Raw genomic sequence first — 27,244 nt, 5'->3', positions numbered from 1 at the left:
GACAGCGACTGATATATAAAAAATATATAAAGCAACCTATCTGAACAAAATGTTTTATTTTTATTTAGGAATGGGTATCATTTTTGTCATGAAGCCAAAAGTGACTGAATCAAAGCCTTGAAGGGGTAATTAAGTCAATTACCAATGGCAGCCAGGATTCTGTCTCTTCACCGTGCCAAACCTGTCTCTCCTCCCAACTCGTCCCGCCTCAGTCAGGTGACCTGAGCAGGAACAGGGTTGATGGGAACCCAGCCATGTGTTCTTAGTTAAACACACAGTCAGCAACGCAGGGGCCAACGGCATGTCCTCTAAACAGAAGGAGCTCACGCAGACACCTCTACTCAAGATATGGGTGCCAGGAATGAGCAGTTCACTAAGCCAGAGGAGAGGCTGTAAGTGAGGGGATATCTTAATTCACCTGACTTTCATTTTCTTTTTCACTTGCCTTTTCTCTCTCCTCTAAAATTGTTAATGTAACCTTTTGTAGATGATCAACCCGGTTGTTGTGAACTTCAGCCCTGCCTGCTTTCTTTGTCTACATCAATCACATCGCGTCTTGAAGCTGCACAAGCAGCAAGTTGTGTTCTTGAAAGCTTTGTTTCTTCTGTTGTAGCGATGGAATGAAAAAGAATATTAAGTGCTGGCGTTGGCTTCAAGCGTTGTGTGATTCCTTGGTGGCTGTGGGATGTTCTTTCAGTAGGCCTAGTTTGTATACATTCAGCCTCTCTCTGCCATCCAAGTCATTTGATTAATCCTGCTGTTTCAGTGCAAATCAGTATAGAATGAACGACATTCGGATGATGAAGATGTACAGATTTCAGTGCAGAATTTAATGGGTTCCTGTATGGTATTTTAATGTTGCCATAAGTAACATACCAGTCCTCTTCTTGCAACTCTTTCATTCTTCATTTTGGCTATCAAATAGATTTTATATTGACATACTTTAAAGTCAGTGTTTTCTACTGGTCCACAGCTTCAAGACCCCAGTTTACAAACTGTCCTACAATGATTGTGATGGTTGGACTGCCAGCCAGGGGAAAGACCTACATCTCCAAAAAGTTAACCCGCTACCTAAATTGGATTGGAGTCCCAACTCAAGGTGAGTGTGTATATCAGGTAAGTTTTCAGCTCTTAATGTCAAGCATTGTTTATATTTGCTGATATGTGTTAGCATAATTTGTGTGTGTGTGTGTAAATATGAATTATTTGCTAACAAACTATTTTTCTTGTGCTGTTGTACGCAAAGTCTTTAATTTAGGTCAGTATCGAAGGGAGGTTGTGCAGACATACAAGAACTATGAGTTTTTTTGTCCGGACAATGAGGAGGCTATGAAAATTCGCAGGTAAAATACATTTAAAATGATTATATAACTTTAAAATACTGGTTGAACTGAATTTGTCTTTTGTATCTCTCTTCAGAGCGTGCGCCTCAAGTGCTCTTAAGGACATTGCCAATTACTTCGCAAAGGGACAGGGACAAGTAGCAGTGAGTCAAGAATGTAATGGATAACAGTTCTGCTGTCTGTCTAATCTATTAATCTCCCAGTACAATTGGAATTATCCACACTGTTATTGAGGAGTCAACACATTCTTGCGAATCAGTCTCTGACAAATACTCTTCACAGGTATTTGATGCTACCAATACCACAAGGGACAGAAGAGGGGTCATCATCAGTTTTGCAAAAGAGAAGGGCTATAAGGCAGGTGCAGCAGGGTTTCTTTCATTCAGCAGCCTGCTTTATGAAAGTCATCCTCTTTTTCACATTGTATTCAATGCAATGATTTGTGTGATATTTCAAAACAGTAGCTTTAACTATATGTTTGATAAAGACTGTTATATAAATTAAGACAATTATTAATGTAAAATGCTTAAACCAGAGCTATTGCCAAGTGGGGCCTCTTAAAAATGTGTCAGGGTCCCGAAGGTGAAATGAGTCCATTCTGTTTGAACGGAAGTCAATGAAGTATATATTTGGATTACAAAATAGATGTTTTATTAGAAAGGTCATGGACAGTTTCACGGATGATGTTTCACACACTCAAAAAGTACAACATTGTACCTTTTAATATACAAGTGGCTGTCACTGGGGTGGTACCCTTAAGGGTGTATTTTTGTACCTAAGAGGAAACCAATGATATAATTATGACCAAAATACAGTTATACACTTTGTTCCCCAAGGGGAAAAAATGGTACCCCCACTTTTTTTTTCTGAGAGTGCACCTATTAATTTCCATTTCCACTATTATCTCACTAATATTTTCTAAAATTATGTCGTTTTTAGAACCTGACATTTAAAAAATGTTTATGTCCAGGTGTTTTTCATTGAGTCGATTTGTGATGACCCAGAAATCATTGAGGCAAATATAATGGTAAGATTGTTTTTATTAAACTATTCATAATGCAAAACTACTCAAATGTTTTTAATAGTATATTATCAATTTTATTTGCATGTTTGTTTTATTGGATGTATTTTGACAGCAAGTAAAATTAAGCAGTCCAGATTATGAAAACTACGACAAAGAGGAAGCACTGGTGGACTTTCTAAAGCGTATTGATTGCTACAAAATGTCTTATATCTCCTTGGATGAGGAAAAGGACAGGTATACACTGCTGCCAAAGTCTTTAATTTAATACAATGTTATTGTACGTAACTTCCAATGATTACAAACGATATATAATTACAAATATTTCTTCTTGTTCTCTTTTGACTGACTTTATTACTTCCTTCCCTCTGTTTCATAGGCACCTCTCCTTCATTAAGATTTTTAATGTGGGATCCAGGTACCTAGTAAACCGGGTCCAGGATCACATTCAGAGTCGTATTGTGTATTACCTCATGAACATCCACGTCACTCCACGATCCATCTATCTGAGCCGCCATGGAGAAAGTGAGCTCAACCTGCTGGGACGAATCGGTGGAGACTCAGGCCTTTCCTCACAGGGTCAAAAGGTGATTTAGATCATAAACTAAACAAAAAAAGTGTTAATGTGTACCTATGTTGATGGTAAACTGTTACATTCACATTAAAGGTGCACTATGTAGGATTTTTGCAGTAAAATATCCATAACCACCAGGCCAGTGTTATATATTTTGTTCAGTTGACACTATCCCAAATGTTTCCAAATATTTGTACATTTTGAGAAAATTGCTATTTTAACCAGGGAACCGGGACATCTGAGGGAGTCGCCTGTCAATTGCATCATATCTGCGTTTCCCTCGGTTTCCTTGGTTTACTCTTAGCAGTGTGCGACTAGTGTCATAGCAGCAGCGGAACGAACCCACTGAGTAACGTCATAATTTTCAGAGGTGGTAAAAGGACTCAAAAGTTATACTCGAGTGAAAGTATATATACCTAAATAAAAAAATACTCCAGTAAAAGTAGAAAGTCCTCCATTCAAACATCATTAGAGTAAAAGTACAAAAGTATCAGATTTAAAACGTACTCAAGTACCCAAGTACCGAAAGTAAAAAGTAAATATTCAAATTAACTGTAAATATCAATAATTAAGCAGATAAAATCTTTTGGGACGGATATGCAATGCTTTAATTGAACAAATGATAAGATTAGATACTGCAATTAAGAATTTGTTAGATTTGCAATTAATAGGAGACAATGAAGCACCTTAACGCAGTATAGGGGTTAAACTTAAAATAGACATGTTCCATAACATTAGCTCCATAAAACAGATGAGGAGCAAGATACTATTAACTAATTCAAAATTAATTCAAAAGCCATAACCACAATGACATATTACGTAACAATTAGTTAATAGTCATGTGCCTCAACAAGTAAAGTCATACTATAATTCTGCCAATTGTTATGATTAATGATTAATTAAACAGACACCTGAGAGTCGGAATGCATGAATTTACATTATTAATTAATGTAATATGTTATTAGGGAATTAATGATGTCATATTTAATTAATAGCAATTCATACATTACTTAATCTATTAATCATAGAGAATGTTCATTAGTTGCTGATGCAGTAATCATTAATAAATGGTTTAGTTCTTTATTAGTAATACATTAACTCATGATTATCTGTGCATTAGTTAGGCATGAATTATAATAGTGCACCTGTATTGTAAAATGTTATCGATGTTTTCATAGTAAATTGTGTGCCGCAAAATAAAAAAGTTGGGGAAACACTGAGCTAACGTTAGTGTGGCAAACCTGACTTGTCAGCTTTTCCAAGTCTATACCCGACTGGATCATCCATGACCGACCAGACCGGTTTGGAAATCAAGTGTAATAAATACTTAATACTTAGAGCGGGCATGGGGAAATGTATTGGAGTAAAAAGTAAACTTTGCCTTTAATATTGTAGTGGAGTAAGAGTAAAAGTAGATGCAAATAAAATATACTGAAGTAAAGTACAGATCCCCGAAAAAAATACTTAAGTAAAGTATCAAAGTATTTTTACTTGATTACTTACCACCCCTGATAATTTTAAACACACTAATATGATAAACAGAGCTGTGTTACCCATATTCATGACCAGAAAAGCGGAAATGGCGCCGGTGACTTGTCCCTTCATAATAAAAGTCCCGCTATTCACGAGCCGTGTGTTTGTGTAACAATCGCTCCAGCAGCCTTGCTCAGCTCCACAACACTCAGTCCTGCTCTGCTTCATACTACAGTAACATTAATAACAGCAACTATTAACATGATTTCCAAATTATTTTAAAAATGTTTTCAAATATCAAAAAGTTTGAGCTCAGAATCTTGGGACATGTGATGAGGTGAAGACCATGTGTCCCAAGATTCTGAGCTCAAAGTTTTTTTGATATTTTAAAACATTTGTTTTGAAATGCACACTAGCATTTTTCAAAATTTGCTTGTCCACACTGAAATGTCTAAAACACTTAAATCACCCATTGTGCATGTGTAAAATGAAATAGAAGCTCACTGAGGTGATACCAAGTGACCAGACAAAGTTCTCACGCCATTCTTCTGACACAAGCTTTTTATTAGCAAAATATCTCACTACTCATTGGTGTGTCAAGGTCACACTCGTGCAATTGGAATTGTTTTGACATCATGGAAAAAGTCATATGTGCAGAAATGTGTAATGTGAAAATTATACAAAGTAGCATTTATCTTGAACAGCACTATAAAGTGGATAGCAGGTACAGCAATGCCAATACAAAAACAGATATCTATGGGTACAAAATGTGTCACTTGATAAAACATGCATCATAATTTTTATAATACCTCTGTTTTCACAGTTCACATTACAATGTGCGTACAAATGACATTAAATATGTATAGACTTGGGATAGCATCTTTAAAAAAAATTTTTTTTGCCGGACAAAACGCTGTCTCAGTGTGGATGAAAAGTTAAAATATAGCAAAAAAGTTATGAAATCAAGTTCTTTTTATGGAATATTGCAGTATTTACCATAAGTATTTTGTCAATGCGAATCATTGATTAAAAAATTCAAGAGAAAATTATAATTAAAATTTCTTCTCTGATGACATTTGCCTGTGCAAGGGCCGGATGACCTTTCTCTTACATGAGATCACAGCAGTGGCAAACACATCCAACATTTCAATCAATTCCCTATGGACAAAATCAAATCCCGCCTTACAATTTTTCTTGTTTAATAAGTTGTTCTACTCCGATATAATTCACAATAGGAAAGAAAATACTATCTCAACTTCTCATGCAGACTTTAAATATTTTATTTCTAGCATAAAAGGTTATTTCTGTCCTTTGATTTGGAACCTTCTTTAAACACAAAGATATAGAATAAAATGCAATCTATCTTGTTGCTCAGTATGCTCGGGCCCTCTCAGAGTTCATCAGGGGTCAATCCATCAAGGACCTGAAGGTGTGGACCAGCCACATGAGAAGGACCATACAGACAGCAGAGGCACTGGGCGTCCCGTATGAACAGTGGAAGGCGTTGAATGAAATCGATGCGGTAAGCTAGTCATGCTCTGTATTAAAGTTGTATGCACATGAAATGCATATGTTCCAGAGTTCAATTGTTTTTTCTTGACATTTTAAGGGTGTATGTGAGGAGATGACCTACGAGGAGATTCAGGCAACCCATCCAGAGGAGTTTGCCTTAAGAGACCAGGATAAGTACCGCTACCGATATCCAAAGGGGGAAGTAAGTCCTGTCAACCAAACAAATGAGTTTGTGTGTAGAAATATACAGAGAAATATGTCGTTTTCTGTGTTCTGCAGTCGTATGAAGACTTGGTGCACCGTCTAGAGCCAGTCATAATGGAGCTTGAGAGACAAGAGAATGTGCTGGTCATCTGCCACCAGGCAGTCATGCGTTGTTTACTGGCCTACTTTCTGGACAAAAGCGCAGGTCTAAACCAAAATCTGCCAGCCACTGCTGTCACAGACTATGAAATGCAATTGGTCACTGTAATGGCATCATCTGTGTCAATTATACATCTTTGATTTCTCCACAGATGATCTACCATATCTAAAGTGTCCTCTCCATACTGTTCTCAAACTAACTCCATTAGCTTACGGTGAGTCAGCGTAGCTGTGGTTTTATTTATGTTTTAAAAATGTGGAAATTCTGTGTCTGTTTGTCTTTTGTTTGTTTGAGAGAACTACACTAATGTTAGATAAATTATCATATAAATTTAATAATAAATAAATGATACAATGAACAGTAGCTAATAGTATTTTAGCCTGTTCATCTTTCTCAACAGCATCATATAATTATGACACAATCTGTTGAAATATTTAGTTAAATTTCCTTTTTTATTTAGTTAAATTTTCCTTTTTTTGTAACCTATGTGGAATTCTCTGCATATACGTTTGAGCAATAAATACTGTCAGGTATTCTTTTATGCCCTCTTTGCAGGATGCAAAGTGGAGTCCTTCTATTTGAACATTCAAGCAGTGAACACTCACAGGGACAAACCCACAGTAAGTCACGAAACCCATAGAATGATGATTTTTAAACTCTGATGAGTGTCTAAAAGGATTTTTTTTGTTTGCTTTCTAGAATGTGAATATCGCAAGAAAGCCAGAAGAAGCACTCCGGACTGTACCTGAACATCTATAATTATAAAAAAAAATCTCAAATTTGCCATTTTTGCACAATTAAATTACACATGTATAGATTGTGTAAATGGGATGGCATGATGGGAGGGAGGAAGATATAAAAGGACAAGTGTTTTCATTAAGATTATCAAGACTTACAAACGCACAGTGTGGTCCAAAAGTCTGAGATTTTAGCCTATTTTTATTTTGGGTGAAACAAAAAATATGAAAGCAAAACGGAAGGCACACCAAATAATAAGAAATTCTAAATTGATTTAAATTATTACGTTTTTAAACTACTTTAAATTATACTGATGATATAATTATTATATATTTTTTCTTCAATAAATTAGAAAATGCTGAACATATTTGGATTTTCACTTGTGGGCTCAGACTTTTGAATCCTAGTTTAGATATTTTTTTAAATATATTTATTTTGTTGATACGATTGTTGCATAATGGATATTGGATTAAGAGTTTTTTTTTTTTTTTTTACTTTATTTAAAAATGTTTAGTTAGAACAGGTTAAATCCCCATTGTGTGAATGTGAATGTAGCCTTAATTTTATTAATTTGGCTGTTTTAATAATGTGTTTAAAGAGCTGGGAATAATACTCTATGCATTCATAAAGTAGGCCTAGTATTTAGAAACTTGTTCAGTTTGTTACTAGTACCATGGACAGCAACCAAACAAATAAATCTAAATTAGTCATCACAACATTTCACAAGAGCATTTTCAAGTCATTTTATTTCTCACAATTTCGTTATTTTTTAGTATGTCCATAAGAGCCTCTCTGAAACCTGAAACCCTTTCCAGGCTAACTGAGATTTCGATTGTAAAAACATACAGTATCCAATTACATCAAACAGCGACAGTAAATAATTATTTAACGGCTAAAAAGCGATTGGCAAAAAATACAAATAAAATAAATAAAAGCTTATGAACTGTAGGCATTCACGGGTTAATGTTCTGTGTGAGTTTCGTGCACTATGACCCCCCCCCCCCCCCCAAAAAAAAAAAAAACCGTGGCAAAAATGTCCAGCATGTACACGTGAAAAGAGCTCCCATTGAAACCCACAAAAATACCTGTGCTTTTTCGAAACACATTTGTCATTACAACCATATTTTTTTCTCAGTCTCCATGAGCATCCATCTCTCTTATGGCATTATCGCTGCATCAGTATCATTAGGATCTCGTTGGAAGGGTGGGGGCAATGCTACCCCTTTTATAAACAACTCTGTGCCGTAAAATGTGAAGTCAGTGGAAGACCTTACGCACTCGCCTTACGAGCAAAACAGTGGTTTTGGCTTTCCCACACAAACTGAGAGCATGGGTGTTAAACTGGATTTTACTATCCACGCAGTTGTTTTCATCATACTTACTGTTGTTCCTTTTGGATGTGGGGACGCGCACTCGGTCCCTCTCCAGGTATGTGTAGCCTACTTGTTAATAAAGTTATTTATATTTTTTGCTCTTAGTAGTTATTTTTCTCTTTGTTCTGTGACGTTTCCTCTGAAAAGTAAAACGTGAAGTTTGTTTTGAGTGACCGATTCTATTTTGTGCGACACTGAAAGTCTCACGTAATTTCACGCGAAAATATTTTAGGAATTTAGGTTCCAGTGGAATGTTATTTCATTCTTAAATAGTGTTTATTTACTTAAAGCATACTTTAATTTTACCACATATATAATGTCTTACTAAGTCAAACGAGAAGTTTAATAAAATAATAATTCCTTTACATCCTTTTGGAAATCTCATTCCGAGCTGCATGTTCTGAAATAGGTAGGCTAGTTTTTGTTTTGCGTTACGTTGGAATCTAAATAAAGTTGTAATAAAGATTCCTTATATGGAAAAAAAAATTGAATTCTGTACGAATTTGGTATACTTACCTCCTCAAATAGGGAAAACAGAAACATAAGGAAAGATATTATGAAGGTGTTGCCCTATGAGATTTCTGCAAATATTATGCAAATTCTTGCATTTACAGAATTGTATGTTATGATTACTTAGCAGCTGTTTTATTAGGGTAAATTCAGGTTAATTGAGACACCTTTTTCCATTGAGATGAACCTGAATTCACCCCTATTTCATAAAATGTGATGTAATATTGTCACATTGGTTTCATTCATTGAGTGTCCTGGAACTTAGCAGAAATGCATTTTCTTTCCCATATTTAGCATTTAGTTTATTTTACAGCAATCTCCAGGAGATGTGGTAATATATTGGCACAGCAGTAAATTGTGTGAAGTTAACATCTAAAATCCTCCAGCGGCCTTGTGTGTACAGTATTTTGGTTCCATTTCCACCCCTTTCATGAATGACTTTGATTCAGTCTATTTCAATGTAAGATCGAGACCAAACCACTGGCATCTCAGAATACTGAGAGTATTTCAAACTATTTCTTCATAAAGGCCTCTGCCCTCAAAGGAAATTTTGTGGTAGGTAATTAAAGTTAATCCAGTACCAAGTTTATATAAATACTTTCAGGTAAGTGGCACTATGGAATTAATAAGAACAAACACATATTTGTTTTTTGTGTCTTTATAACACCTAGCTGGATATAATTCTTCATTGACAATACTTTTACATGGCATACTTTTACTAAATACAGCGGTATAAGAGTGCATTATACCACTGGTGAAGAGATATCAAGAAAATAGCTATATGCCTGACATATATTTTGTATTTTTTTTCAGAGGCCAAGACTCCAGACCTCAGCAGCAAAACCAGCTGTAAGTATTACAATCTAAAATCTGTATTTTTGTTTTGTACCAAACTGTAAATATTAAGATAAATGCCTCTGTTATATTTGTTTTACTTTGGTTTATTGTGAAACTCCATAAAGCACCAAAAAGTCTTGTAGCCTTTTGACCCATGAGCTCTTTTAATTTTAGAAACCAAGAAACCAATATGAAGCAATATGACCATAAAAACTCAAATCTGTCATTTGAGACTGTGCAAAGAGAAGCAGAATGTTTTATAAGTTTATTCAAGTTTAATTATTAAATTTTTACAAGACATTCCGTAATCTTAAAATTGTACTGCCAGATGATCTAAATTTGGGATTAGTCTTAACTGTTCTGCATTTATAGATCTCGCTCTAATTGTATTAATACCTGTTTGTGTCATAATCTTGTCTTATATATATTATATACAATTATATACAAAGCTTCTAGTAGTGCTATTCTGTTGTGTGCAGTGTTCTAATAGACTGGCTTTTCTGTTGCCAGACCAATGTGGTCTGAATCGGGTTCAAGTAAACAGATCAAGATGTTCTATATACCGAGCTCTGACATCATTTCAAAAGTCCTGAGAAATCAACTGTAACATGCTAATCAGAGTGTTTTATAAAGTAATGTCAAGTTTTTTTTAGTGTTTTTTATTTTATTTGATGTCTTATGTCAGATATCCCCAGTCAACTTTAAAATATTCATGTTCATGTGTACATATAGGGGAGATTGGGGCTATTTGTCACACAGGGGAAGCTGTCTTGTCACAGAAAGGTCAATAAACTGAATCTGTGGGAATGTTTATTAGCTTTTTTAAATAAATGGTGTGACAACTAGCCCCCTAGTCTGTGTATAATATGACTGCATATTAATGCATCATTGTTTTTGGTCTTTGTTGTGCTCATAGCTCAAGGTGACAGATTACCATGTGCGATGTTCTGTAGAGTCTCGCTATGCTGTAACCACAGTGGAGAGCACCGTGTGGAACCAGCTCCACATCACTAAGGAGGCAGCCTTTGAAGTGGATTTGTCCTCATTTGCATTCATCTCTAACTTTACCATGTGAGTCAAAAATTACACCACACTTTCTGTCTGTTATTCTGGCTTGTCAAATTGGTTTAAGAAACGATGACATTGCAATTAAATTGAGTATCATTTGGCTTAAGTTTGAAGTTTTCCCGTCATAGACACAGCAGGGCTGTTCTTGTACTAATTTGTTCATGTGGAAAGAAGTGCTTTGTGATCAAAAGGGAAACTATTTTTGATTCTTAGGCCTGGTTTACCGAAATAATTAAAAGATTACTTCACTTAAAGGTGAAAGTTCACTCATCATTTACTCACCCACATGTGGTTTCAAAAACAACTTCCTTTCCTCAAATGAACACGGATAAAGACATTTTTGATAATACCAGTTGCTCTTTTCCACGCAGTCAGATGAATGGGAACTTTCAAGCTGGATACAAAAATACCATGAAATTATCACAAAAGTCTTCTAAATATGATATGCCATATGATAGATTTGTGTGACAAATGCATTTATATTCGCATAAAGCAATCTCAATATTCGGCCTCCTTGGCACATTCACACATTCTTTTTAGTTTAATTTTTTGATGTAGTTCATAAATTGGAATGATCTGTTCATCTCACTGGCTCATTGATCTGGTTGCAGTGAGCTAAGAGTGTAAGATATTAAGTGATTGGTGACAAAATTGGTCTGATTGTTACACAAAGTTTTTGATGGCTTCTAAATTCTTCAAATATAGTCATAAGGGCCGATATGTGGGTATCCTTTACTCACTCTCACCAGTATAAGCTTAAAAAAGGATTCAAAAGCACCTTAAAGTCTCATAAGGTGCTTTTGAATCCTTTTTTTTGTGGAGGACTTTTGAAATAAAACTTCTGGGAGAGACATTGTAAAGAATTCATTCATATTTGCTCACCAGAGTGAGAGTTATGTAAACCTCTTTTCCCAAAAATGAGTGCTAAATATAAATATATTCCCACAAATAAGGCTCCATAACAGCTTGATAAAGCACACAGTGGCTGTATTTGGAAGTGGACGTGGGTCAAAAGTAAAGAACGTTCAGACCAGATGAATAGCAGGCTTTGTCAAGAAAACTCAGAAAGCTAATAGAGAAAATGACGAGCACTGGCTCTGTTCACTCTCTCTTTTACCCAGCAGAGTTTACCAAGGCAAATGGCCAAAGTACACACACTCACACATTTACGTGTACATAAATACACACACATGCGTGAAGAATGCACACATGTACCCATCAACAAAGCAGGGTTTCAAGTTTCAATGTACATTACAGATGTATACACACGCTCAAGGAGTCACACTCTTGCGAACACACAAATAAAGACATGCACTTCCACCAGGCTCTGTACTTTTTCAAATAGCTGCGGCAAATGTGTTTCTTTTAAGCGGTAGCGTTTGTTAAGCTGTGACTGAGAGCTCTGTTCACAGTGTTACATGCACAGTGATCCCAGACCTCTCAGTGCCACACATGCATATAGGCGCCTCATTTTCCACTGTGCCTTAAACTGTCCATTCACCCTGCTCTAATTCAAAGAAGCTCTTTTTCAAGGGTGTTGGTTTATTTTGGTTGGTTCTTGTTGATTTTTATTTAAATATATTTGCTGACCTTACGTTAGTATTTTCTCTCCTTGACCCTCATGTAAAGACACAAAGAGAGTATGGATAGCTTCGTGTGTGTTTATGCAGGGGAAATACTGCACTGAGAGCTGAGGTGATTGACTATGAGCGGCTATGGTCGCAAGTTTTTTAGTGATCATGTTTTGTGAGGGAATTTATATTTTCTGTCCACCTCTTTTTCAATGTCACTAGCTTAGTTTAAAAGCATATTTCTGCACTTTTTTAAGATAATGTTTAAAATAAAAAAATACAGCCATAATTGTGAAAAAGAAGTCGCAATTATGAGAAGATTTTGTAGTTAACAGAAATAGTCACAACTGTGAGATGTAAAGTCCCATTGTGAGTCATTGCTAGAATTTCTTTTTTACATTTTGGGGTGTTTTTTTATTTTATTTGTTTGATCTAATGAAACATGTATTTTGCCATCAGCCACCATCATATCACAACTATATGAACTAGACTTGCCTGTATGATCTTTATCAAATGAAATATTTTTGAGTTTTTTTGTTCTGATTTGTCTTTTGTTTATTCCCAGCACCTCAAATGGTAAGGCGTATGTGGCTCAGGTGAAAAGCAGAACTGATGCCAGGAAGATCTATGATACCGCTAAGAAGCAGGGGAAAACGGCAGGACTTGTTGCCACAAAGTCAGTCTAAAATCTGTTTAATACCTTCTCCACTGGGACTTGCCTTTGGCAGAATCCCAGTGTGCAGGCATTTACTGAAAAATGCAATAGGCCACGTTTAATTTACTTTTTGAGTTTGGCACAGACATGCTGTTTTAGAAATGGATGTGTTGAGGAAATCTCTCGAATAGTTTTGTTGCAGATGTTTTAAACGATATACCTTTTTTATTGGATCATCATTAAAGTAAATGGAAGTCAAAATAATTTATTTAGAGGAAGAGTTATCTCATGACACATGGCCAAACACTTCATTTATATCTACCATCAAGAACCAGAACATGATTAACTTTTGTTGTATTCCAAAGGGAACGCGAGATAGAGAAGTTCCGTGTAGCAGTCAATGTACCTCCTGGGGCTCGCGTGTCCTTCTCGCTGTCTTATGAGGAGCTGTTATTACGACGGCTTGGCCGATATGAGCTCTCTCTGGGTCTACGACCTGGTCAACCTGTGCAGAACATCTCCATGGATGTTAGCATATCAGAGAGGACTGGCATAAGCTTCATCAGAGTTCTGCCACTACGAACTAGCCGACTGCTCACAAACAGTGTTCAAGGTACCCTAAAAGAAAGCACTTTTGTGACGCCAACCCAATGACCAACAAATCTCAAAGATAGGTTCCTCTGCTTCTCACTGATCTTTTAGCAGATGCAGAACCTCCTCCTTCAACTAAGGTCGAGCAGAATCCTCACTGCACACATGTACGTTACACTCCTACCATACAGCAACAGAGGAACATCTCTCCCAGAGGTCTCAATGCAGACTTCGTCATTCAGTATGACGTGGAGCTCAAAGACCCCATGGGGGACATCCAGGTCTTCACACTAAGCTACCTGATTGTTTGTACCAGAATAGTGGTGGTGTCCATGTAGCATTATAATGTTGCTATTTGGTTTTTTTCTCCAGGTGGATGATGGTTACTTTGTTCACTACTTTGCACCTCGAGGACTTCCTGTAGTTCCTAAAGATGTCATCTTTGTCATTGACATAAGCGGCTCAATGATTGGCACGAAAATGAAGCAGGTAGCATCTCAGCCACCTCAAAACCACAACTTGTCAAGAATTAGATAAAGAACACTGATGTATTTCTTCATTGTGTTTTACGTCAGACTAAAGCAGCCATGACCACCATACTGAGTGACCTACGTGAAGGAGATTTCTTCAATCTAATCACGTTCTCAGATAAGGTCTATACCTGGAAGAAAGGACGCACTGTGCGGGCCACACGGCAGAATGTGCGGGATGCCAAAGAATTTGTCAGAAAGATAATTGCAGAAGGCTGTAAGTGTTTTCTTGGTATCTTAGATGACTGAAAATGATTAAATGTTTCATGGAGAATTCTGTTTTTATTTTTATGTAAATCATATATAAATCATATATACAGCTCTGGAAAAATAAGATTTAGAGAAGATTCAGCAAATACTCTAATTAACTCTCTTTTTTCTCTTTAAACTAGGGACAAACATCAATGCAGCCCTATTGTCTGCAGCCCAGCTGCTGAACCCATCCTCACATTCATCTTTACCCACGGGTCAAGTGTCTTCTACTCACCGTGTCCCCATGGTCATCTTTCTGACTGATGGAGAAGCCACTATTGGGGAGACAGAACCAGATGCGATTCTACGCAATGCACACCATGCTTTGGGTTTAGCTTCGTTATTTTGCCTGGCCTTTGGAGATGATGCTGATTTTCCAATGTTGAGAAGGCTGGCATTGGAGAATCGGGGTGTGGCTCGGATGGTATTTGCCTTTTAAAGTACAAGTAGACCTATACAAGAAATCACAACAGTGTTATTACACCCTCAAATATGCAAATGCATAATGCTTGATGTATTGACTAAGTCCTAAACTAAGTCTAATACTGGTTGCTAATATAAAGGATTAAGTTCAGACGTGTGCCACTGTGGTCTCATACAAATCAAGAGTTCAGTCTTTTTACTATATTATCTAGCAAGTTTATTCTCCTCCAATACATATTTTAGAGGCAATATCTTAACTCATAATACATAACCAAAACAACAAACCCTATTGTTCACCATAAAGGTAAGACACGACATGACACAGTCGAAAACTGTTTGCTTCCCAATCAGCAACACCTGTCTCTGAATTTCCTCCAAGTTAAATGACATACCCGGGCTGACCTGAGATCAGCTGAGCCAAAGCACATACCTAGTGCCCCCTAGTGGCATATGACAGAATTACATATAATAAAAACTGAATATGGCTCTTACACTCCAGCCCCTAATTGCGTCTACCAGAGCAATTACACCAAATACAAAAGAGCCATAAATACAGAGAATATAGACAGACCACATGCAATGGGAACCATTTAGTCTTTAGCTTCATTAAGCAAGCATATTTTAGTTATGGGTCGTTCAATGATATTTGTCTTGGTCTTCAAACGAACCACACGTACCAAACCTCTTTTATCAGGGAAGGTCTCAAGGACTTTTCCTAGCATCCATGTCCCACGTGGAGCTGTGGAATCCACAACCATGACCAGGTCTCCAGGAATAAAACTCCTCTTCTCTTGGTTCCATTTTTGACGCTCCTGTAAAAGCGGTAAGTACTCACGGATCCACCTCTTCCAAAAGAGATCCGAAATGTACTGGGATTGTTTCCACCTTCTCCTTGCGTATACATCCCTTTTATCAAACAATCCTGGTGGAAGAACTGGTTTTCCTTTGAGGAGTAACAGATGGTTTGGCGTCAACGCCTCAAGATCGTTGGGATCTTCTGACAGTCTTGTGATAGGGCGATCGTTAAGCATAGCTTCAGCCTCACAGAGCACAGTATGGAACCCTTCATCATCCAAGGTTTGCTGACGGAGCACAGAGCACAAGATCTTCCTGATCATCCGTATCATGCGCTCCCATGCGCCACCATGATGTGACCCAGCTGGAGGGTTAAAACTCCACTTAATACCCTTTTTGGACAAGGCTCTTTCAATGCGGTCATGATTCAAAGTGGCTAATGCTTCTCGAAGCTCCCTTTCTGCACCCACAAAGTTGGTGCCATTATCAGATCTTAAGTGTGAGACTTGTCCTCTCCGACAGATGAACCTTCGCAACGTGTTGATGCATGAGTCGGTGTCAAGAGAATAGGCCACTTCCAGATGCACGGCCCTGCTTGTCATACAAGTAAATACCACTCCATATCTTTTCACGATGCTACGCCCTCGTTTTACATCAACTGGCCCAAAGTAATCTACGCCAACGTTAGTGAATGGCGGTAGATCAGGAACCACTCTCTCTTCTGGCAGGTCTGCCATTTTTTGCTCACCAGGTTTTCCACGATGTATCTTGCAAATGAGACATCTTGATATGATCTTCCTCGCTGCAGTAGGTCCATTTGTGATCCAGTATTTTCTCCTTGTAGCAGAAAGAACATGATTTCTACCGCCATGTCCAAGCTGTAAATGGACATGACGGAGGATAAGATCGGAAATATGTTGGTCCTTTGACAAGATGAGAGGATGTTTAATGTCCTCAGGGATAGCTGCCCTTTTTAGCCGTCCCCCAACTCGTAGAAGTCCTCCTTCTAGAACCGGATCCAATTTGAAGAGGCTGCTATTTCTCGGCACTTGTGACTTGCCAGAGGTTAGTGCAGCAAATTCAGTGGGGAATCTCTCTTGCTGACAAAAAGCGATTATGGAGATTTCAGCCTCCAAGAGATCTTCCAGCGTCACCTTCTGATTCCCAAGCGATGTTGAGAAAGCGTGCATCTCCTTTTGCACATCCAACCTTGCTGCTCCAATAACACTGGTGTTTGCACACTCCAACTCTTTTCTTTTTTCTTTCAGTTTGAGCAAAGTTCCTTTCAATTTAATGAGCCATGCAACTGCAACTTTCAATCTTTGCCAATCAGAGAAATGGGTCATCAGTTGTGATGTAGCATTGACATCAACAAGTATCGCATTGACCGTCAGACTTCTCTTTACTTCTGGGTCGTCGGCAGTGACACTTGTATCCACAGGAAATGTTGGCCACGTCTCTTCAGGTTCCCATAAGAACTTTGGCCCTTTTATCCATCTTTGTTTCATAAGATCTTCTGCCTTCAATCCACGGGAAGCATCGTCCGCAGGGTTCAGGGATGTGGGAACGTATCTCCACTGTGCAATGTCAGAGTTAACCCTGATGGTGGTTACCCTGTTAGCTACAAAGGTTTGAAATCTTCGGTCCTCATTCTTTATGTACTTAAGAACTGATGTGCTGTCAGTCCAAAAGCAAGTCTTCTTTAGTGGAAGCTGGAGCTCCGATTGAAGCATCTTATCCACTCGTACTGCAACAACGGCAGCAGTGAGCTCTAAACGGGGAATAGTGACAGTCTTCAGGGGGGCCACTCGGGCTTTGCCAAATAAGAAAGTAACATGAACCCTCTCATCCATGTTCTGCATTCTCAGATAAGTAGCCGTACCATAGCCGTTCTCGCTCGCATCAGCGAAGTGATGCAATTGGGCGCTGACAGTCCTCCCAAATCCTGCAGGTTTCACACATCTGTGGATCTTGAAATATGCCACCTTCTCAAGATCTATCAGCCATTTGTTCCACTTTTGCTGGAAAGCTGGCGGTATTGGATCATCCCAATCACACTTTGTCCTACATAACTCCTGCAACAGCAGCTTGGCCGGGAGTACTAGAGGTGCCAGAAACCCCAATGGATCGTAGACAGAACTGATGATGGACAGCATGCCTCGCTTGGTTGCTGGCTTCTCTTTGACTTTCAGCTTGAATTTGAAAGTGTCCGTCTCGATACACCACTGCAACCCCAAAGCTCTGTCCAACGGCAGCTTATCCCTATCCAGGTCAAGCTCATACAGATTCTTGGATTTGAGATCCTCTGGGAGGCTTTGTAGCACTTCACGACTATTACTAATCCATTGAGTGAGGGTAAACCCTCCTCTGTCGCAAATGGTTATAAGGTTCTTAACCATGGTGACTGCATCCTCTTCAGAGGGAAGACTCTTCAGTAGGTCATCCATATAGAAGTTTCGGTTGACTGTTTCAATCACTTCTGTTGGAAAGTTGGCCTGATTGTCTTCAGCAGTTTTTCTAAGAGCAAGGCAGGCAACACTAGGTGAGGAAACCGCACCAAATAAATGGACAGTCATGCGATGCTCTACAAGACCTTGCTCCAGGTTACCTTGAGGCCACCATAAGAATCTTAAGTAGTCCCGGTGTTTCTCTGCTACCTTAACCTGGTGGAACATAGCCTTTATGTCCGCCATTACAGCCACTTGTTCCTGTCTAAATCTCATAAGAACTCCAACTAACGAGCTGGTGAGGTTCGGTCCTTGCAAGAGCTGACTGTTGAGCGAGATCCCCTTATACTTTGCTCCACAGTCAAACACCACTCGTAGCTTTCTTTTCCGTGGATGGTACACGCCGTGGTGTGGGATATACCATACCTTTCCTGTTGGCATTTCCAGCTGATTCTGTGGCACTTCTTCTGCATAACCATTGCTAATGACATCAGCAAGAAAGTTGTTGTACTCTTTTTGAAAGTTTGTATCTTTCTGAAGTCTCCTTTTTAGACCACAAACACGCTGCATGGCAACACCGAGGTTGTTTGGCATTAAAACATCTTTCTCTTTGAAAGGCAGTTGAAACGTGTAATGTCCAGTTTTAAACTGAGCAGAGATTTCCATTACCTCCATAAACTTCTTTTCTTCCCTTGACATTTCTTCCTGTTCTGCAGAAGCTTGCTCATTGAAGTCATAGTTGTACTGGCTGGTTAACAGCTCTTCAATTCTGTCAATGGCAATTCTGTTGGCATAAACTAAAGGGTGGTCACTTCCACAGTCGCTACTTCCCCGTAACGGACCATTTATTACCCACCCCAATAGGGTTCTGATCGCATAAGGTCCTTCACCTTCACGACTGTTAATAACCTCCCAAGGCTCCATCAACTTGGAGGCATTTGTGCCAATTAATAGGTCAACATCAGCATTTATATGGGGAATCTTTACATCCTCTAAATAAGGCCATTTTCTCAGCTCCCTTTCGCTGATTATATTGGCTGTAGAGACAGGCATCTCTTTCTGGGTACACACTTTGGAAAGGGGATAAAAGCACTCATCAGAAACTCCTGAAATTTCCAGGCCATCAACAACGGAGCTTTCTACTGCATTATTATGGCCCAAGGTGCGGATATGAATCTTGCATTTGCGTCCTTCCAAGTTCAACTTGTCAATGAGCTTCCTTGTGCAGAAAGTTCCTGTACTCCCTGGGTCCAGAAAAGCATATGTTTCAATGACTTTGTTTCCCTTTAAGCACTTCACCTTAACAGGCAAAATGGGAAGAATTCCATTGCAGTGGCCAGCCCCTGTAAAACAACAAGCGGAGGATGTTGTGCAGCTATCAGAAGTATTTGACTGCTCAGTAATTTTCTGTTCGCCATCCTTCTGATCCTTTTGAGTAACCCTTTCTTTCTCTCCTATGTGCAAAATACTCGGGTGCATTCGGTTACACTTGTTGCAAATGATGCGCCTGTCGCAATTTTTACTCAAGTGTCCAGTGCACAAACAACTGAAACACAGACCTTTCTCTTTTAAATAGTCTAGTTTCTCCCTGTGTGTCTTTTTTCCAAATTTGAAACATTGTTCCAAAACATGATTCCCAGCAGCACAATACAGACAAAAAATAGAATCAATCTTGGTAAAGGATGTGACTTTATTCAGAGCCTTTTCCTTCTTGTTACCTTCAGGTGTACTATATCCATCCTCAATGACCACCTGTGTTGCAAAGGTGTTTCTTCCCAACTGAGGTTTTACATGTGACTTGTTTACTTTTGTAGCTCCTTTGATGAAAGGTGAAGTGTCCTGTATGTCACCAAAGACTGGATCTGAAGTAATTCTGACCTGCCGCTCAATGTACTCCACAATGTCTGAGAATTGTGCTCTTTGACCAGTTTTTTCCAGTATCTCACATGCCCTTGCTCTCCACTTGTCTCGGAGTTTGTAAGGTAGCTTCTGACTCAGAATCTTTAGGTTTGCTGGCATGTTAAGTTCTTCCAAGTATTTAAGATCATCCATAGCGTTGGAGCATTCACGGAGGAAAAGTCCATAAGCTTTGAGCGCTTTGGGGTCCTCAGCTTTAATACTTGGCCACCCTGTAACCTTCTCCATGTAGGCCTCTGTCATCTTAAACTCATTTCCAAAGTGCTCCTTGAGCAATTTTTTAGCAACAGTGAATCCTTTATCTGCAGTCATATGAAGGCAGCTGCGCACAATATCCCTTGGCTGCCCCCTAGTAAATTGCTCAAGATAGTACAAACAGTCTCCTTTACAGCTGGTCTTTGCTTCCACACAGTGTTCAAACGCCTTCATAAAGGTGTTGAACTTTAGAGGATCTCCATCATAAATTGGAATTTCTCTGCGAGGCAGCAGTTGTAAAGTTTGCATTTTGACAAGGAGAGCTGTTAAATCATTCTGTTGTTTCAGCAAATTGTAGAGATCTGCTGTCGGAGGTTGGCCTTGCATGGGTTGAAATACTTGTTGGCCTATAGTGGGCTGAAAACTTTGACTGAAGATTGTGTTTGATTGTAACTGAGGGGGTTGAAAGCCTTGAATGACAGTTGGCTTTGGCAAGATAGTTGGCGTGGCTAATGGTGAAGCATTGCTTTGTAGTGGTAAAGATGCATGTTGCTGTGAGGGCAGAGGCACAAATATTGAAGCCTGTGGATTGAGAGAAGTGGGCTTGAGCTTAGATCTAGCTCCTTTCCTGATATAGGAACTCATTCCATCAGATTGCCTTGAATGGACACTGCTACCAACCTGTAGCACCTCTAGCTTAGCAGACGTGGCAGCTATCTCAGTGTCCAGCTCAAGCTGCTCCTTCTTTCTCCTCACCATGAGCTCCTGGTCCTCTAATGCATGCTTGTCCTTTAACGCAGCAGCTCGAGCCAAGAGCGCGGCCTGTTCCGCCCTTGCCCTGCGTCTGGCTGAAGAAGTGGATGATCTGCTACTAGAGGATCCGTTACTAGAGCCACGGTGCCTTGACTGCACATTTGAAATGCTGTCTTGAGGTTGAATCTGATCCTCCTCTTCCTCATCCATTCCACCAGCAGTTCTTCTTCCATTGCTAACATCAACCTCATTTCCATTTGCAGCATTTACATCAACACATTGAGTTTCAATTTGAACCGGCAAATCATCATGATCATCATCCATTTTGGTAACTGTAGCTTTAGTGTCATGCAACCATTGATTTGTACCCTCAAAAAACTCATTGAAACTCAGCATTTTAGCTTTGTACCATATTTCATGTTTGTTTGCTTCATCAGCAGGCAAAAAACCCATTAAAGATGTATGTACATGTTGTATTTCTTCACCCAACTTATTAAACATGTTAAATTCATTTTCAACCTCACTTACATGTTTTTTATCACTCATCAATTTAGCAATAGACTTTTTTGCATTCAACAGTTTACTGAATTTAAACTTTCTTTCCTTTTCTAAAGTGCTTATTTTTTCCAACAAAGCTTTGGGTGTTAATTTAACCACACGTTTTTCAGTTACAGATTTTACCCCTATATCCAAACAAAGTTCAGTCTCAAGGCAAATTTGTCCCTTTTCGGCCATAATGACCACACAAAGTGAATTGGCTTATTTATTAATAAGCCCGCAAATAGTTTTGTGTTGCGCAACAACTCGTTTTAACGTGCAAAGTTATTTTTAGACGGTTGCCAGTAGTTACCAATACATTGGTTTTACGCGAATGTGTGCACACAAATTACCATGGCCATTCCTAATATCAGCGCTGATTACCACATACCCCAATAGAGCGTTGGCCGGCTTGATGAATGGTGTCCCGATGATGATGCTGATATTATAGTGACCCTTTAACTCGCTCTGGTGCAGATCCTTTCAGCAATCGGCAACTCCAAACATTTGCCCACCTCACATCCGTGGTTTCCAAACGAACACCGTCAACAATAACAGGTCAGCGTCCTCACGATGAACTACTATCCAATTTGAAGCAGTTTTCGACCAAATTGTATTGACTAAGTCCTAAACTAAGTCTAATACTGGTTGCTAATATAAAGGATTAAGTTCAGACGTGTGCCACTGTGGTCTCATACAAATCAAGAGTTCAGTCTTTTTACTATATTATCTAGCAAGTTTATTCTCCTCCAATACATATTTTAGAGGCAATATCTTAACTCATAATACATAACCAAAACAACAAACCCTATTGTTCACCATAAAGGTAAGACACGACATGACACAGTCGAAAACTGTTTGCTTCCCAATCAGCAACACCTGTCTCTGAATTTCCTCCAAGTTAAATGACATACCCGGGCTGACCTGAGATCAGCTGAGCCAAAGCACATACCTAGTGCCCCCTAGTGGCATATGACAGAATTACATATAATAAAAACTGAATATGGCTCTTACACTTGATGAGGTCATATTATTCAATGAAAGATTCCAAGACAATCACTTTTTTCTAATGGATCAATTAAATAAAAATGATTCAATGACTCATTTATAAAATTAGTCGCTTATTTTGTTTCTGAATTATTCTGTTTTCTTAAATGAATTGGTTAAAATAATGTTTCAGTGACTGACTAATCATTGAAAGATGAACTAAAAATCCCAGAATGTCTGGAACTCGCGCACAAACACAGAAAAGTAAAGTATTACTAACAGTAAAAAAGTGTCATTGCTTTTGGACTGTATATCAGCACTCTTGGAAATGTATTAAGCCAATCAAAATTATTGATTCATATTTTAATCTATTTGTTGTCTTTCAGGTATATGAGGACGATGATGCAGCTGTCCAGTTGAAAGGTTTCTATGATGAAGTCGCCAGTCCTCTGCTTTCAGATATCCAGCTGTCCTATCTAGACGATCAGGCGTACGAGGTCACTCGCTCTCTGTTCCCCAACTACTTCCAGGGCTCTGAATTGGTAGTCACGGGACGACTTAAACCAGGTGTGCGCAATCTGAAGGTTACACTGACAGCAAAAGATTCAAAACAGAAAGTGAAAGTGGAGAATGAGCTACCACTGGCCAAAGCAGTCATAAATGGCACAGAACCATCTCTGGGCTGTGCAACGGCACTGGCTGGCGTTCCGAGTTTTGTGCATCGGCTCTGGGCTTATTTCACAATCAAAGAGTTGCTGCTGGCTAAAATGAATACTTCGGATTTGATCACACAGCGCCTTCTTGTAGATAAAGCCACCAATCTTTCACTTCAGTACAATTTTGTAACACCAGTCACTTCACTGGTTGTGATCAAACCGGATATTGATGAACCAGAACCTACTGTTAGCTCTTTTGTTGTGGCTACTACCAGCAAGACTTCAACTAGTACCATAGCAGGGTCTACAAATGTGACAAATCAGACCTCTCACACTGCACCTAAAATATCTTCCACATCTACAATGGGAACCAAAAAATCCAGCCTTTTCTCACTTTCAAAAACAAATAAACCTAATGTCACCAAATCTACACAAGCACATCCACCTCCCTCTGGGCTTCACACCACAGGTCGACCGCCGAACACCTCTGTCTCTATTGACAAAACAATCCCTCCTCCATCACCCAAGAAGACCACTACAGGACCACTTAAGACCACCACTAACCCACTTTCCAGCAAGCTGTCCTCCTCTCCTCTGAGCACCATCAAAACCACACACGCCTTGGCTAGGATTTTAAACAGAGCTCCCAGTATGACTAAAACCACTTCTTCCTCTCCACCAGTCAAAAGCACAACACTAGCCACCTTAGTCAAAACTGTGCCATCTGTGGTGAAAGACTCTTCCTCAGACATTGAGAACTCTTCAACCTCTGGACCCACAACGCTTCAGCAGAGCCGACAGACACTGACCTCCACTGCATCTACACCAGATGCTAATTCGGACATTCATGTTAAACTAGAAGTGGCCACACTGGTGGCTCCTACTTTTCTGCCTATGCCAGGAATGACAGATGCACCAAAGTTTTGGGAAGCCTCTCGTTTTCTAGGTGAGTTCTTTCAAAGGAGCAGTAGCTGAAATGTATTAGTCACTGTGTTGCTAAAATGTGTAGGTATTCAATGAATGTCACATACACTTCAAATGGATAATCAAAGTGCCTCTGCCTTTGTCATTTTTGGACCTTTATCATCCATTCTTCTGTGTCCATCAGATGTGTCTTCATCCATACAAATTCAAAGGAAAGGTAAATCAATCTGCTTTTTTCATTCTGCTTGTGTTTTAAGTGCTTTTTCGAATATTACCTTTATGCAGCGTGTAATATAGCTGTTTGTGAAGGAAAAAGCTCTGCAAAGGAAGAATAGATTCTGAATCACATTTTGAGGAACATAACAATGTAATACATTTGCATAATGCCAGCCTATGGTCTTCATTGGCTGTCCGTGAATGATGTGTACTTTGACTCGCCCTCAAACTGTAGTTGTAGCCGAGGCCTGGAATTGTTTGGTTTGTGTTGTCAACATGTCAAGAAGATGCAGTTTTCAGGGGACAGGAGGGGTGTGGAGAGAGAGAATCTTTGGACTAACCATTTTCAGACTCTTTGAGAACTGTGGTGATGTTCAATGTATTAGGAACAATGAATTAAGAACCTTTAAAAAAACATAGGGGCATTGTATTGCGTTACTTTATGCATATGAAAAATGGACACAAACTACCCCAAATAATAATAATGGCGGAACCTTTTTACCTCGTTTATTTGAGTCAAACTTCTTTTAAGTACTGGAGTGATGTGATGCACAGTGACTGATGGGTAAATTTCACTCTCCACTTCTTGTGATGTGTCAATGTTTCCCTATGCCATTCCAACTTGCCAACATCCACGTTAGGCCATAAAGCTGAGTGGACACATAGTCACAATAACATGGTAATGTTGTAGCTTCTGATCATGTTTTTCTTTATTTTCCATGCAGATATTGAACTTGTTAAAGGTAAGCAATATGTTTTCAACTACAAAGTGGTCAATCAGTTTGGCACTAATACAAAATATATATTTTTTTTAAACTGCCTGAACATGAATGAAATGAAGCCAAAGCTGCATCCTCATAACAATGTTATTTCGCAGATTATGATACACCACTTGACTCGGACTATGACTACAACATCCATTATGAGTCATGTGAGTTAAAAACATAAAAAATCTTTGCTAAGTCTCTTTTTTTAATTCCACTATGGATTATTGTTATGTCAGTTTTTGGATTTGTTCATTATTCTTTCAGATTTAGATGCTGAGGTAGATGGTAAGCACTACCTGCCTTACAGTATGTGCAATAATAAATCTCCATAAATGTGGTGTAACTACATTTATTAACTTTTTAATCCTTTTAGCAGAAGCAGCACATTTTACGTGTATTATTGTTTCAACAGACCCAGACAACCCATCCAGTTCAAGCTTAGTCAGAGTCTTCACCTCATCAGGTATGACTCCAGGACAGAATATTTCATGAAATGGTGCATATTCCTTCTTCCTTTAGCCAATTTGTCTCGTAGAAGAGATTCATTAACATACTTGTGTGTTTTGTGTCTCTAAAAGTGGACGGAGACCCACATTTTGTTGTTCAGCTCCCGAAGCTGCATCAAACTTTGTGTTTTACCATTGATGGCAGGGCTGATGATGTACTGCGGCTTCTTGAGGACCCAGACAAAGGTAGTTTTATGATTTTACATCCAATATATAGTAGCTTGAATGTCTTTGTGGAGACTTGACAAGATGTTTTATGACTTATACCATTAGGAATTATTGTGGATGGGCATTTAATAATGGCTCCTTCAAAGGAGGGGAAGGAGAATTGTACTCGTACCTTCTTCGACAGAATTTCTATCACTGCTGCCGAAAGTGCCGTTATGATTACATTAACACTGGATTCAGTGGTAGTGCAGGTGGACGGGAAGGAAATCGATAAGTTGCCCACCAATCAGAGAGGATCTATGGAGCGACACAGTTTGAGAATCACAGTTGAAGAGCACCATAGCTGCTGGATTGAGCTTGGAGTTGGTGTGCAGTTCTTTGTTGTCTTCCATCGGTACAACCATCCCAAATATTTTCAAATGGAGCACCTGGGCTTCTATATTGCTGATGGAAAGGGACTCTCTCACCTCACGCAAGGGCTGTTGGGTAGGTAACACAGCATTGGTTGTTTTAGTCTTATTCAGTGAGATGTCAAATGTGTTTTCAGACTTATTTCCCCATTTCTGAAGATCGTGTTTGTGTATTTTCTTCCGCTTCCAGGCCAATTTCAGCACACCCATATAGAGGTCATAAGGGTAACAGATCAAGTGGGTTTCCATCATGCACAAACAAATAAGAACACTTCGCTAGCTATGGGCTTGATAAAAAAAGGAGATGAGCATTTTCCTGTCACTCTACAAGACAAGAATCTAAAGGACTCAACCAGGAAGCGTCACTCAGCTCAATGTTGGGTGGTGCCAAAGGTGGATGTAGAGAGACTTCTGGGCCAGCCCTACGAGAGCTATGTTGTGGATCATCAATAGATAACCCTTACATCATATTTCTACATCTACAGAATTACAAGGTACAGAAAAGACACTGTAACTTGAATCTTGACAGTGCAAAAACATCTGATAGGGTATAAAAGAGAGACTAAGAATACACACAACTGTGATCAATTGAAAGATGTTTCCTAAGCATAGATTGGTCCAAATATTTGCATTTGAACATAATGCTCATTACCTTTCAGAAGTTTGGGGTCAGTAGGATTCTTTTTTTTTGTTGTTGTTAAAGAAATGAACATGTTTATTCTGCAAATATGCATTCAACTGATCAAACAGTAACGGCATTTGTTACAAACAATCTATATTTCAATTAGTTCTGTTCTTTTGAAGTTTCTATTAATCAAAGAATCCTGGAAAAAAATGTTTTAGTAGAACTGAAACAACTTTCTTGAGCTGCAAATCCACATATTACAAGGATCATGTAACTCTGAAGACTGGAGTAAAGATGCTGAAAATCTTACCAACCCCAAACCTTTGAATGTTAGTGTATATCAGTGCATATTTATCATGAAATTAACCATTTCAAATTTAATAAAACTATTACATATACACTTTGGGGTGAAATGATGACCAACATTTTTCACAATAATCATTTTTTCCTCTAAGCTTACAGTTAGTTTGCATAAAAATGTATGTGTATATATGCATCCATTTAAA

General features: G+C 38.7%; 2 protein-coding genes across 3 annotated transcripts in view; both read left to right on the top strand.

Moving 5' to 3' along the window:
• Window positions 1–8,494, top strand: part of pfkfb1 (6-phosphofructo-2-kinase/fructose-2,6-biphosphatase 1) — a 15,268-nt gene extending 6,774 nt beyond the window's left edge. Inside the window, exons 1-14 of one of the 2 annotated variants that reach the window (XM_067446123.1) lie at window positions 231–392; window positions 974–1,099; window positions 1,247–1,343; window positions 1,420–1,486; window positions 1,626–1,700; window positions 2,314–2,370; window positions 2,480–2,601; window positions 2,744–2,951; window positions 5,787–5,933; window positions 6,021–6,125; window positions 6,203–6,332; window positions 6,439–6,501; window positions 6,843–6,907; window positions 6,987–8,494. In XM_067446123.1, coding sequence (XP_067302224.1) covers window positions 302–392; window positions 974–1,099; window positions 1,247–1,343; window positions 1,420–1,486; window positions 1,626–1,700; window positions 2,314–2,370; window positions 2,480–2,601; window positions 2,744–2,951; window positions 5,787–5,933; window positions 6,021–6,125; window positions 6,203–6,332; window positions 6,439–6,501; window positions 6,843–6,907; window positions 6,987–7,046 — 1,413 coding nt within the window. In that variant the 5' untranslated portion in view covers window positions 231–301 and the 3' untranslated portion in view covers window positions 7,047–8,494. Of the gene's footprint in view, window positions 1–230; window positions 393–973; window positions 1,100–1,246; window positions 1,344–1,419; window positions 1,487–1,625; window positions 1,701–2,313; window positions 2,371–2,479; window positions 2,602–2,743; window positions 2,952–5,786; window positions 5,934–6,020; window positions 6,126–6,202; window positions 6,333–6,438; window positions 6,502–6,842; window positions 6,908–6,986 lie in introns of those variants that run through there. The other variant, XM_067446124.1, reaches the window with a different exon arrangement.
• itih6 (inter-alpha-trypsin inhibitor heavy chain family member 6) lies at window positions 8,323–27,244 on the top strand. The gene is made up of 18 exons (XM_067446111.1): window positions 8,323–8,453; window positions 9,722–9,757; window positions 10,662–10,816; window positions 12,950–13,060; window positions 13,405–13,652; window positions 13,742–13,911; window positions 14,003–14,119; window positions 14,206–14,377; window positions 14,553–14,836; window positions 22,853–24,068; window positions 24,231–24,263; window positions 24,988–25,005; window positions 25,140–25,193; window positions 25,294–25,314; window positions 25,442–25,492; window positions 25,608–25,721; window positions 25,809–26,189; window positions 26,304–27,244. Exons 1-18 carry the CDS (start codon window positions 8,355–8,357, stop codon window positions 26,564–26,566), a joined length of 3,543 nt encoding a protein of 1,180 aa, XP_067302212.1. The 5' UTR covers window positions 8,323–8,354; the 3' UTR covers window positions 26,567–27,244.

Source organism: Pseudorasbora parva, chromosome 6 (assembly GCF_024679245.1).
Source record: "Pseudorasbora parva isolate DD20220531a chromosome 6, ASM2467924v1, whole genome shotgun sequence".
Lineage (NCBI taxonomy): Eukaryota > Metazoa > Chordata > Actinopteri > Cypriniformes > Gobionidae > Pseudorasbora > Pseudorasbora parva.
Note: the sequence above shows the minus strand (reverse complement) of the source record. Positions and strands in the feature narration are given on the sequence as shown.